Genomic DNA, 13,675 nt, shown 5'->3' with positions numbered 1-13,675 from the left:
AAGATTCTTAAAAAAATAGGAATTGTTGCTTACCGACTGTTACTTCCCCAACTTCAAAGATCCATAGCACCTTTCATGTCTTTCTCCTAAATTAACAATTTGGCCAGAATACCCTCACTTCCCTAGATTTACCGCCCATTATTGCTGTTGATACTGCCTCTTTACTACCAAAATCAATTCTCGATCGGCGGCTTCTCAAAAAAAAACATAGCTGGAGTATCAGAGCTGATTAAATGGAAAGTTTGTTTGCCAGATGATGCTACTTGGGAGGATTTGGATGAAATAAGGGCAAAAGTTTCCTGATTTTCTCGGCGAGGTCGCCGCTCTTCAAGAAGGGGGTAATTATCATGAGACGAGGGAAGACACTAATCACTTCTGATTTATGCTTTAATGTTACGGTGTCATTTTGATGAAGATGGGTCCCTGATTTTTTCTATTTAAAAGTAATTAAAGGAAGGTTGTAGTATTTTAAGTACTCTTTATTTCCTTCATTTTAATATATTATAAGTGCACAATGAGTAGTGACTCTGAGCATATAAAGATGATTGTATCATACTTGATGGGTAAGCAATGAAACGAACAATTTTATTTTCTTTTCATTTCTCTTTCTTTTATGTTCTACAAGTAAAACCCTTTCCTCACATAACAGGTCATGAGGTCATTAAATTTTTGTGCAAAAATTTCCTAATATTTTTCTGGTTTACATTAATAAAACATGGAATAGAGAGGTAGATTTGTTGGCCGAACAAGGGAGAGAGAGTTGTTTTATTTCAAAAATTGTTTTAATCTTGTCATTTAGTATTTGGAGAAAGTTTATTACACATATGATACATACAAGTATTAGTCTATTTTCTGTTACAATTCCCAATACTCCTGGATGGGTAATTTAAAAGTGATGTTGGATTGTTTTTTATCAGTTGTAATCTCTTGCTGAGATACTAACAGATTTTACATGGAAAATATGCAAATTTCTAGAAAGAAACGAGAAGAAAAAGCATGGGTACTCGGTTGGTTTGAGTATCTAACAAGAGGTGGTATTGATCAATATCAATTCACATTGCTCCCAGTCCAAACACCATTCATTCATTTCTTTGTTTTTCCTTCTTCTCTACCAATGGCCCTTAACTGGATCCCCCCTTCCTTTGGTACTTTGAAATTAAATGTTCATGGGGCTGCTTTTGCTCACCCAACGCCTAATGGAAACAGAACAGGCAATAGTGTTGTCCTCAGAACCCTGAATGGTATCTTAGTGAACTGTATTGCAGGTGTCATCTCAAACCTTACACCTCTGGGGGCACAACTATGGGCCGTCCAGATAGGGATTTGACATGATTTTATTAAAGGTTCTTGTAATGTTATTCTTGAAACGGATAACATGCAGGCATTGTTGCTATCCCATTTGCTCATTGGCATCAGCATCCTGAGCTGGATGACCTAATCCATCAAATTCTGACTAGGATCAGAGACCCAAACTGGAACTGCTCATTTCATTTTGTGTACTTGGTAAGAAACACTATGACAACCTATGTATCCGTCCTTGGTGGTGAGATTTTATATAGGTTATCCCTCTTCTACAAACTAATTGGTCGTATGGCAGAGTTAATTGACATAGACTGATGGGATTTGACAAGAATCACAACGTACACTAGCTTTCTTCCAGAGTTATTGAATGGAAAACTTAATTAAATTGAAGAGATAATGAAATAGGATACATGTAAAGAATATAAACTACTGAAAGTCCCTAAAAAACAGGAACTACTCCCTCTCCCTATAATATCGAAAACTACTAAGGACCTATTCTACTGCAAACACCCACGTCTGTGCAATATACTTATTCAACAGATAAAAGCTGATAAATAAACTATGTTTAGGTTAAATAAATAATCCAACATATTCCCCCTTAATCTAAACATGATCATAATTCTTAACACCCAGCAATTCACGCATCTTTTCAAACTTTACCACATACATGGGTTTGGTCAAGACATCTGCTCATTGTTGTTATGTGCTAACAAGTTTAATGATGATCAGCCCTTTTGCTATGTATTCTCTAATAAAGTGGTAGCGCATATCTATATGCTTACTGATAAGTGGCATTTTATACCACTTAGAATGTCTTATAATAGCTTAAATTGATGTCTTGAAATCAAGTATTTTGTGTATTTGATGCGTTTTTCTAGTGTTTGTGCATTTCAGGGTATTACTTGCATTTTTGGAGAGATTTCATCAAGAATAAGCCTTGGCAAGTGTTTGGCATTGCGAGTGGGAAGATAGGAGCATAATGCAGCAAAGATTGGGAGCAAAACAGAGATTTTTCCAGAAAGGTTCTGAGCGCCCGCTCAGGAAGCTGAGCGCCCGCTCAGGAAGCTGAGCGCCCGCTCAGGATTGCTGAGCGGCCACTCAAGGACGTAAATTAAAATTAATATTTTTAGACTCCTAATTATGTTGAGCTTCCAACTTCTGAGATAGCTGGGTTTTGTGGGACTCCTATATAAGTAATTTTCAGAGACGTTTCACGTGTGTTGAATCGTAGTATCAATCGAGGAGCAAGGAGATAAGGAAGAAGACCGTTTTAGCACATCGCAATGAAGAGGAAGCATAGTTTCTTGTGATTCTTTATTTCGTTGTAACAGTGGATGCTAGTTTTCTTTACTTTGAACCTATTTACTTTTGTGACGTACTCTGGTTTAATATAAGTAGTTTATTTAGTTATTCTCGTGTGTTATTATCATGTTTTCATATGAACCCATGGTGACGATGAGTTCTATCATGGGCTAATCGTGATCATGGGGTCGTAACGGATTTGCTATAGAATTCTTTAGTTAGTTGTTTAATACCTTAGTGTGTGATGATTGTATGATATCTAGTATTGGTTGTGCTTATTTGTCTTATGTGCGTCGCGAACATATAAGATAGGGTATTAATCTCTTGTGAAGCGACAGTGGATCTTGAGGTTTAGAACTTGACATGCTAGCATAGGTTCATGTATGTGTATGCATGATTAGTGGGTAACTCTAACCATTTTACTTGTCCTGTGTAATCATAAGGAATAACTTGTGCTTAAATCGTTATGTTGTCAAATTCTGTAGACATATAGGGTCTTAACATAATTGATGTGTATTCAACTTATGTCTTAATTGTGGATGCTTGGTAGAATGGTATTAGTACAATGAAAGTTGGCTTTTATCAGTTTCGTGTTGTTCGATTAGTATCATCACTGTTACATGCTAAGGGTAATAACAATAACTATTGAAGGAAGTAGTAATGAAGTTGTGATCTCATGTGTGTTTAATATTGTTAATTCAAGTGTCAATTAAGTGCTTAATTCTCGTAGTTAATAATTAGTTAATCAAAATCTAAGTGTTATTGTCTTGACATTGAGAAGTAATTATACATTGGTGAGTAAGTGTTAATTGAACATAATTAGTCTGAGTCTCTGTGGGAACGACCTAGAAAGTATTCTATATTACTTGCGAACACGTATACTTGCGTGTATTATTAGCGCGTGTTTTCCGCCCTAACACTTACTGCGACCATGAAATACCAGATTTCTAGCTAAATAGATGGCATATTTATTATCGATACATATCACAACTGGTCCAGCCCAAACATCTGCAATTTGGCTCAGAAGACGATGCAGCCATATTCCTTGACACGCAGTGGCTGTAGCGACCATAAATTCAGCCTCACAACTAGAAATGCTACACACCTCTGCTTCTGAGAAACCCAGGTGATCAATGACTCGTCCAGATAGAAAGCCATGCCTCCCGTGCTTTTCCTGTCCATCATATCACCTGCCAAATCGCTGTCCGAAAATCCAGACAACATGTAATCCCCTCGACCCTTTGTGTACATCAATCCGTAGTTTAGAGTACCCTGTACGTACCTTAAAATTCTTTTTACAGCTCCTTGATGAAGTATAGTTGGCCTATCCATAAAACGACTCACCACTCCAACCACATATGCGATATCTGGACGTGTGTGAACCAAATATCGCAATCCTCCTACTGTGCTCTTATATTCAGTAGCACTAACAGGCTTACCATTCTCGTCTTTGTGCATCACCAGCTTCGATTTTATAGGAAAAATGACCACATTACAGCCAGCCATGCCAGACCTTTCCAGAACTTTTTTGGCATATGCAACCTGTTTGAGTTCGATAACACCCTTTCCTTGCTTAACCTTTATAATGAACTAATAGCTTAATTTACCCAAGTCAGACATTTCGAACTCTTGGCTCATCTGCTTCTTGAATTGAACAATATTTCCCACACTAGTGCCTGTAACAATCAGATCATCAATGTAATCACCAATGATTAGTGATTCATTGCCCTCCTTCTTAGTGTAGACAGCATGCTCCAAAGGGCACTTAAGAAAACTAAGCTTTTCCAGACATTTGTTTAGTTGTGTGTACCAAGCTCGTGGAGCTTGGAGAAGTCCATACAATGCCTTATATAACATGTAAACCTTTGTCTCATGTCCTTCTTTTATGTATCCCTCAGGTTGATTGACATAAACCTCCTCATATAGTCTGCCATCAAGGAAAGCTGATTTCACGTCTAAATGGTGCACCTCCCACTCATTCCTGGCTGCAAGTGCTAGCAATAAGCAAACTGTCTCCATCCTTGTTACAGGAGCGAAAGCCTCTTCAAAATCGATCCCGAGTTTCTATACATACCCCTTTGCCACCAATCGCGCCTTGTGCTTCAGCACCTCACCATTCGTGTCTCTTTTTACTTTATATACCCACTTCAAATCTATGGCTCGATGATCTTTAGGCAAGTCTGTCAAACTCCATATTTTGTTTCTCTCTATAGCCTCAATTTCACAATCCATGGCATTTTTCAAGTGTTATTCCTTTACTACCTGTGCATAGCAAGTAGGTTCATCAATGCCAATCAATAGTAACTCATCAGCCAATTCATTTTCCAGTTCCACTTCCTCGGTTTCATTTTATATATCACTGATAAGTCTGAAATTGTGTGGGGGGTTCACTTCCATCATGATTCTGTGACTGAGCGGAGATGGGACTTGAGATAGGTGTCACAGGTTGTGGTGTAGATATACCACCGTCCTGTTGCTCTCCTTCTTCACCTTGAAGTTCTTCCTCCTGGTGGTCTGGTATAACAAATGGTGTAGAGGACAAGTTTTCAGCTTCATCTGCTTCATTCCACTTCAAACCCTTTATTTCGTCAAAGATCACGTCCCTACTGACAAGTATGTTGTTCGTCTCAGGATCATATACACGATAAGCTTTGGTTCCGGCTTCCCTTCCCAGGTGTACAACACACTTGCTCCTGTTGTCTAGTTTCTTCACGTGAAAATTAGGAATTTTCAAGTAACATATGCAGCCAAAGACTCGAAGATAGTTAACCTGAGGCTTTTCTTCTGTCCAGGCTTCATACAGAGTTGTTCCTTGTACTTCCTTCGTAGGTACTCAGTTTAACAAATACACAACATGTCCAATGGCCTCACCCCACATGTATGATGGCATATCTCGTTCACCCAATAAGCTCCTTGCCATGGCTATTACAGTTCGATTTCGACGTTCCACAACCCCATTCTGTTGTGGGGAATATGGGGCTGTGTAGTGTCTGAGAATACCATTATCTTCACATAAAGTTTTAAATTTCATTGAGAAAAACTCGCCACCCCTCTCTATTTGGAGAACCTTTATTTCTTCGCCTGACTCTTTTTTAACCAATTCCTTGAACTTCTTGAAGCACCCAAGAGCCTCATCCTTAGTCTTGAGCATATATACCCACATAGCCCTGATGAAGTCGTCCACCAAGAGTAGAAAATATCTATTTCCAGGAAGGGTTGATGAAGTGATAGGACCACAGATATCACCGTGTACTAATTCCAATCGCTGTTTAGCACTGAACTCCGTTTGAGTTGGGAATGGATGTCTAGTCTGCTTAGCCATTAAGCAGCCCTCGCAAATCTCCTTGGGTTGAGTGAAATCAGGCAATCCTCGTACCATCTTGCTTTTAGACATATGAAGCATAGAGTGAAAGTTGACATGACCCAGCCGTGTGTGCCACAGCCAGGTTATTTCGTCCGACTCTGTTAGCAAACATACATCTCTGTCATCTTTAATAACTAGTTTGTACAGTCTGTTCACGGATTTCTTTACTTTCACAATCAAGCAGTCACTCTTATCATAAATCCACAAATAATCATCTTTGATTAGAACCTTACTACCACTTTCTAACAACTGGCCTAAGCTAATTATATTATTACAGAGATTTGGGATGAAGTATACCTCTCTGAGCTTGCATTTCTTTCCGTCTTTAGTTCTGAACATCACGAAGCCTTTCCCTTGTATTTGCACTGTTGACCCATCGCCAAACCTTACCTTTCCAGTCACTGTTTCATCCAAATCATTGAACATACTACGGAGACCAGTCATGTGGTTACCGGCCCCATTATCAAGATACCATATAATTGATTCACTCCAATTTCCCTTGCCGGTTGCGCTCAGACTTGGAATCGTTCCCTCTTCGTTCAGCAAAATCATCTCTCCCTTATTGTCATCACACTTTGCAAGAAGAAGTGTGGGTTCATCACATTCAGCCTGGGTCGGGTTTGCTTCCATCTTATGTTCCTTATCTCGTCATGCCTTACGACATTCAGCTTGGAAGTATCCATAAATACCGCAATTTTAACATCGAACCTTGCTTCTGTCCCTGTAACCTCGACCAAATTCTCTGCCCCTTTGTTTAGAACTGCTGCCTGAGCCTCCTTTATTTGCCCGTTTTAACCACTCTTCTCTAGTGAGAAGCAACTCTCCATCATTTCTTTCCCTCTTCATCCACTCTTCTTCTGTCAAAAGAAGTTGTTGTTCGCTACTCTCCTTTTGCCCACGCATCCGTTCCTCGTGAGCCTTTAGGGATCCAACCGTCTCTTCCACAGACATTGTCTCGAGGTTACCAAATTATTCAATAGCTGACACTATCTGCAGAAACTTTGTAGGAACAACTTGAAGGATTTTCTTTACCACATACGCTTCCTCAATTTGCTCTCCCAAGGCTCGGATGTTCGTTACCAAGCCATTCAATCTCATACAAAACTCACCAAGCTACTCACTGTCTCTCATAATTAAGGCTTCAAATTTAGATTTAAGCGTCTGTACTTTGGCCTTTTTTACCTTTTCTACACCCAGGTGTACTGTCTTAATGGCCTCCCAAGCGTCCTTGGAGGTTTTCTTATCTGCAATGGACAGTAGTAAATCTTCAGTAATTCCTTGATAAATGATGGCTAACGCCCGCTTATCCACCTTGTCGTCAGCTGGAGCTTTTGGGTCCTTGGGATCAATGGCTTCCCACACACCATCGGCTTGCATGAAGACTTTCATCTTCATAGCACATGCAGTGTAGTTGGTTTTTGCAAGTAGTGGGTAGCTCAAGCCAAATGAACCTTCTTTACCCTTCGTGGTCTCCATTTTCTGTGATAGTTCAGTGTGTTTGACTGTGCGAATATCTAGATGTGTGTATGGTTAAGCTCTGATACCAAATGATGGGATTTGACAAGAATCATAACGTACACTAGCTTACTTAAATTGAAGAGATAATGAAACAGGATAACGAATATAAACTACTGAGAGTCCCTACAAAACAGGAACTACTCCCACTCTCCCTATAATATCGAAAACAACTAAAGACCTATTCTACTGCAAACACCCACGTCTGTGCAACAGACTTATTCAACAAATAAAAGCTAATAAATAAACTGTGTTTAGATTAAATAGATAATCCAACATGGACATGGGACTTGGTCCTCAAGGTCCACAATTCTTGGAAGCTCCAATGGTGGATGAAGAGTGGGAGATGTTTGAGGACATAATGGAAGACGGAGCAAGTGTGTTGGCTGAAGCATTCATGGAAAATTTGGTTCTCCGAGCTCCAGGAGTCCAGCAGGCTGAACCACAGGTTCATGATGTGTTTGAAGATGAGTTTCTGGGGAGTAGTGATGAAGATGAGGATGATATTTTTACCTCTTTTGAAAGTGCCTGGAAGTTTCTTGAAATTGGCTTATCAGTTGATGACTTGATGTTGTTTTAGGTCTATGTCTCTGATCAGTTCCTTTGTTTAGCTATTTTGTCTTTCTTTATGTAGTAGTATTAGTTAGTTCCTTGGTGTAACAGGGAATTTAGCTTCGTCTCCTACGCTGTTCTAGTTCTTGTTCAGTTTCAATATAATGGTGCTCTCCTACTACAACTGGGAGCTTTATCAATGAAATATTGGTGTTTCAGAAAAAAAAAGAACTAGAAAATATAATAATGATCTAATTAAGACCTCAACCTAAGACCTTAAGATTTTGGGAGAATTTCTTACTTAATATGGTATAGAGAGATCGAGGCCTATGTCTCCTAACTGTTTAAATTTATTTGTTTGTCTGCTGGATGCTTGGATATGTTGTGTTTAATATTATATACAGTCCTGTTAAGATCCCCTCCTAACAGTTTGAGAGTAGGTCACTTAACAGAAAGTGGTTAATTAACAGAAACAAATGTAAAGATCGGATAAGTAATAGATTAGAAAAAAAATATCAGAACAGATAAAATGAAAAATAAAGAGAAAACTAAAGCACGAAACCAAAGTGACATACTTACCTGCTGAACAAGGAGGATTGCGGTCAAGGCAACTGTCATGCGTCCTGGTAAGTAGACAAAGCCTCAGCAGGACATGAAAATTTAAACTAAGATATCATCATCTAATATTCAATAAGAATCAATTTAGAGCTTACAAGTTATTCCCATTGCTTCTGAACAAGTTTCTGTTTAGAAGAAAACAATAAAGTCTGAGTACTTGATTTTATTGTGAATTTCAAGAAAGAAAAAAGCACATGTGGACTTTGGAGCTTACAATGAATCCCCGCAAGGTTTTCGCTCAAAAGAAAAATTATTGTAAGATAGATCTATCCAACTGCATAGAATAGAAGCATGCATTCCATTAGATGCTATATTATTTTGGAGAGACATATTTAAAGATAAAACAACCAAAATAATATAACTTTATAAGTAATGTTGCTTCTGGAAAGTTAGTAGTACATTGAATAATTTTCGAGCTTGCATAAAACGACACTTGAAGGTCTCTGAGAATTTAGATGTTGGATTTTAACATTATTTGTGTTAATTATTTTATCGTTACAGGACTATCTTATCTTTATGTTTACATATACTAAAACAGAACACTAGTTCTCGGTGCTCTATCATGCCTATACACAACCGCTAATAATGAATTTTCAAAATTAAGGTGCAAAGACACTGTGGTTTTCATGTGGTAGCCCCAGTGTCATTTTTCAAAGAGTTAAGGTGGAAAAACACCTTGTGGTTTTGGTTGGAGAGCAATTAAGTCGTTAGAACATAAAATTACTGAAAACATACACCTGCTTCTTTAAGGTGTTGTTTCACTATAATCTTCATTAGCTTATAACCATGTGCAGCACTGTTCACGCGTAGTAAATATGAATTTTGGTTATCAATTATTATAGTATAATGTAAATTGTTATTCACTTCATGTTACATGCTATGCAATGTCATCTTTAAGTATGAACATGACACATGGTTACATGACACAACTTACTAAACACAAAGAAGCAAAATAGAGTGTAAGAAAGTGCATACTCTGTAGGAGACCTGTCTTTGATCCACTTTGGAATATTTCCAGTAAGAGAGTTGTTAGTGAGAAACCTGAGTAGAATGAATTCAAACTAATGGTTTAAACACAAACATGCATATCTAATGTGATGTTGACAAAATACTTAACAAATATAAACACATTCATGCCATCATGTAATAAAATTATTCACTCTGTTTACTCAGACTCTACTGTATGATCTTTCCTTTTTTTTTCTAATTTTACAGAATCAGAATGCGTGATACTCTTTTTACTAAAATGTGATTGCTTACACTATCTCGAGATGTCCTAGGGGAGTAAGATCACCGACACTGTCTAAATCTCCAGCCAGATTATTGAAGCTCAGGTCTCTGCATAAAGAAAAACAGTACCAATGCTTTAAAAGACATTCTTATAAATGTAAATCATAATTTAAAAATTGAGGAGAACTGTATGGAAGTGTGTAGTATTACAATTTCTGCAGCTTTGACAGTTGAGACAGAGATTTTGGTATTTTCCCGGATATATTACAGCTCCTCAACACTCTGTAAGACATCAGAGACCACTAACAATAATTTTGAAGTATGCAAATGCAAATGTTATCACAAATTTGTACTCCTATAAGATTCACAAACTCATATAGTAAAAGAAAACAGACTTACAATATCTTTAAATTTGTCATGTTTTCTAGACGTGGAAATTCTGATGCCCCTCCATTCAAATTGCTGATTAATCTGCATAGAGGTGAAAGTAGTTGTAGATTGATTGAAAAGCCCGAGTAAGTCCCAAACAGCTACTATAGAATACTCTAGAAGTAGTTACTTACAAATCGGTTAAATTGGTCAAGGTAGAAATGCTAGGAGGTATAGGCCCCTCAAAACCACTAGCTTGAATCTCTCTGTTATCACACAGATCAAATGGATTTAGATTTAACTCAATGTGCCACATAATCCATAACCAAATATCTCTGATTAAGTAATTTACAATATCTGAAGTCTTTTCCAACTTTGAAAATTAGGTAATTTTCCGGTGAAGTTGTTGTTGCTTAGTCTCCTACATTAGCCATACAGATAGTAGCTTAACTGTATAAAAGGAAGGACACAAAACGTATCTACATATCAGAATACGGCTTAACAAACAGCCTGTATACTTACATATCTTCCAAGTTAATTAGATTATTAAGCTCGAGTGGCAATTGGCCGGTAAGATGGTTAGCAAGAATAACGCTTCAACGAACCAGAATAAGAAGAAAGTCCGAGTGTTAGTATTTGTACGAATTAACAATCAAGTATTAAACATTTTGACTGTAAAATAACACATATTGAAAACTGAAAGAGATATGTTGATGGCCTTACAGGTGTTTCAAGTTTATTAGTTTCCCCAGCTCAGCTGGCACATTCCCACTAAACATGTTGTGTTCAAGGCTCCTGATAGCATTCTTTTTCAATAATATATTTAAGATGAATATTGAATTATGTTTGAGGGAGGAGAAAGCATACAGATATGTAAGAGTGGAAATGTTCCCCAAATAATCTGGAATTGATCCTGATAAACGATTCACCGTGAAAGATCTGGAACAAATTATATCTTCACACTGTTAATTTTAGTAAGCATATTTACTGATATGATTATTATTCATCATGCAAGAAGAAGGTACTAGTGTCGAGGATATACTCACATGTACTCCAACTTCGTTGAAGCCCACTCACGGGGTATTGTTCCAGAAAGGTAGTTGCGAGTGAAATCACTGTAAAGCTAGTATTGACTTTGTAATGATACCAAGAAAATTGACTAATTAAATTTACGAGCACAAGAACTCTTACATCTTTTTAATGTAAGGCAGCTTGGCTAAGGATGGTGGAGGTTTACCATCAAGATCCTGCCCTTTGAGGAATCTATATTACAAAAAAATGAGTATCTCTTTGTCCATTATTACATTCTCCATTAAGAGTTTAACACCGAGCTGTTACTTTTTACAATCAATAGATCATATATTGCAACTGTTTGTTGGAGTCAGTCAAGTTTTCACAGGGGATTTGAAGTTGAAAAAATATATAAAATTTAACGAGTCGGGTACTTACATGCTCTCGACATGACATTCACCCAGGTTGGAGCAATTGCAGATGACCGAATTGTTATATTGTGGCCTTTCCGCTTTTTTTGGAGTGTTTCAGCTTGAGATGCCTAGAACACAAGGATTCTCGTTAAAATTCCAGTCCTTTATCCCCATTTGACTAGCTATTTCACGCAGTGCATCCACTGCAAAAATAGAACTTCTATGTATCAACAGATGAAACAGTTTTGGAAATAGAACATGCCAAAAAAATTGAACTTTACACAAGCTAATACAATAAAGCAGGAGTAATCACACTTCCAACAAAAAAAGTGAATAAGAAACGATGAACATCGATGTATCAAAGACGCTATTATTATAGACTTTGTTTACCTTCCTCCGGGGGAAGACCCCCACTCTGCCCTTCAACAAAACCGTATTTCAACCCTGCTAACATAGCAAAAACAAGTGTAATAACAAACGTAGACTGGAAAGTATTAAAAGCTTTCGTCATCTCTTTTCTTTGAAGTAAAAATTCTTAAGCCTAAGGCATATACCACGATTTCATCTAATATACAGGAGCAAGTGGGAAATTTCCTGCAATTATTGAGTCCTCATCTGATTTGATAGCACCAAGGAGTGGTTCAGAATTGCAGAAGTTTTTCCAACTGGTCTCTTTTTAGTCGAGACATAATGCCCCAGCAGAACATGCAAAATTTCCATGCATAACGTTAAGATTATTCACAACTTTATGCCAACGACCAGTGTAAGTCAATTTAGAGATTAAATCACACCAACTGCTCTGTGTAAGAATAAATAAGTAATAACTGATTACATATGAAAACTGAGAAAAAACAGCTCATGCGTGGAAGCTCTATTCTTATTAATATCATGCAGTACAGTTCAAATAGAGGTACATAAATTGGGTGGCTAATAACAGAAAACCAATTCTTGTAACCCTTCAATTCTTGGTCTTCTATTTTCTGATTCTTTCTTTGATTAAAAGCCAATCTTTATGATTTTCTTGTTATACCTTCATGATATTATGAATCACCTTATACTTCGAGATAAATGTTGTTTATAATTCAGCTTATTAATTTACATTGCTTATCATATCGTTATCATAGAATTGGATTGTTTTTTTAATATGGATCAGATTCGTGGTCGGACCAGATTCGTGGTCATGATAGGCCCATGTGTGCCTTGGATCGAGTATATATAGCAAAACCGGAAGCCTTGCTCGGGGTTAGTGCGTGACTGATCAGCAACCTAACCTTGGTTTTAAAATAAAAGTGAATATCCAATTCTAATCATCGCTTATAGGAAAATTTGATCCCTTATATCATTTCAAATGATCATTATTTAATCTCAGTGTTGTCATTATGACTTGCTGAGCTAGTTAGCTCACTCTTGCAAATATGTTTATATTTTTTATTCCAATATCATCCGATCATTCGGAGCCTTCAGTCGGAAGACCGTCATTTGATCCATGTCCTGCTCTTCTGTTATATCAGTATCGGTGCAAATCTGTGGATATTAGGTTGTGTGTGCGTGTTTATTAAATAAAAATTGGTATTGATTTTTTGTGTTTAAGGCAACTATGTAGTTAGTGTTATTGTTTTCTTAGTGGTTTTGAGGTGTAAATTAATTACTTTCGATTTTTATGAAATATAGTATTACCCATTTGATAATTTCATGTCAAATATCACCCCTGCATACTATTACACCACAAAGGAACAATTTGACTTTATATTGATATTCCCATGTGTATTTCAACATTAATCTTCACTTAGACATGTTCAATTTCAACTCATATTTTGTTACTTGTATTTGCCCCTTGCATAAATAGAACATGGTAAGTCCTGCTTTTGTTTGTTAGTAATCTACTAGTCTTGAGTCCTTTGCATTTCACATAATATCTACTCAAATTGAATTCTATATGATGTGAATATGAAAGGAAATTTGGTTGAGGATCAGCTTATTAATCTGTTGCTCACTACAA

The 13,675-nt window shown here is 37.1% G+C and overlaps 1 protein-coding gene across 14 annotated transcripts in view; it reads right to left on the bottom strand.

Moving 5' to 3' along the window:
* LOC141678192 (uncharacterized) overlaps positions 1–11,842 on the bottom strand; it is a 30,041-nt gene extending 18,199 nt beyond the window's left edge. For 11 of the 14 annotated variants that reach the window (XR_012557641.1, XR_012557638.1, XR_012557639.1 and 8 more), the window contains exons 1-15: positions 11,702–11,842; positions 11,444–11,515; positions 11,299–11,367; positions 11,120–11,191; positions 10,976–11,047; positions 10,775–10,846; positions 10,605–10,673; positions 10,447–10,518; positions 10,283–10,354; positions 10,094–10,165; positions 9,914–9,991; positions 9,629–9,694; positions 8,868–8,927; positions 8,749–8,778; positions 8,615–8,658 (exon numbers count right to left, since the gene is read on the bottom strand). Coding sequence is in view for 9 of the 14 variants with exons in the window: in XM_074484443.1 (XP_074340544.1) it covers positions 8,615–8,658; positions 8,749–8,778; positions 8,868–8,927; positions 9,629–9,694; positions 9,914–9,991; positions 10,094–10,165; positions 10,283–10,354; positions 10,447–10,518; positions 10,605–10,673; positions 10,775–10,846; positions 10,976–11,031 (691 nt within the window). In the remaining 5 variants the exon portion in view is untranslated. Of the gene's footprint in view, positions 1–8,614; positions 8,659–8,748; positions 8,779–8,867; positions 8,928–9,628; positions 9,695–9,913; positions 9,992–10,093; positions 10,166–10,282; positions 10,355–10,446; positions 10,519–10,604; positions 10,674–10,774; positions 10,847–10,975; positions 11,048–11,119; positions 11,192–11,298; positions 11,376–11,443; positions 11,516–11,701 lie in introns of all 14 variants that reach the window. The other 3 variants (XM_074484445.1, XM_074484450.1, XM_074484452.1) reach the window with 3 other exon arrangements.
* Positions 11,843–13,675: the final 1,833 nt, after the last annotated feature.

This window comes from Apium graveolens, chromosome 8, assembly GCF_009905375.1.
Source record: "Apium graveolens cultivar Ventura chromosome 8, ASM990537v1, whole genome shotgun sequence".
Taxonomy (NCBI): Eukaryota; Viridiplantae; Streptophyta; class Magnoliopsida; order Apiales; family Apiaceae; genus Apium; species Apium graveolens.
This window is presented reverse-complemented; position numbering and strand designations above follow the sequence as displayed.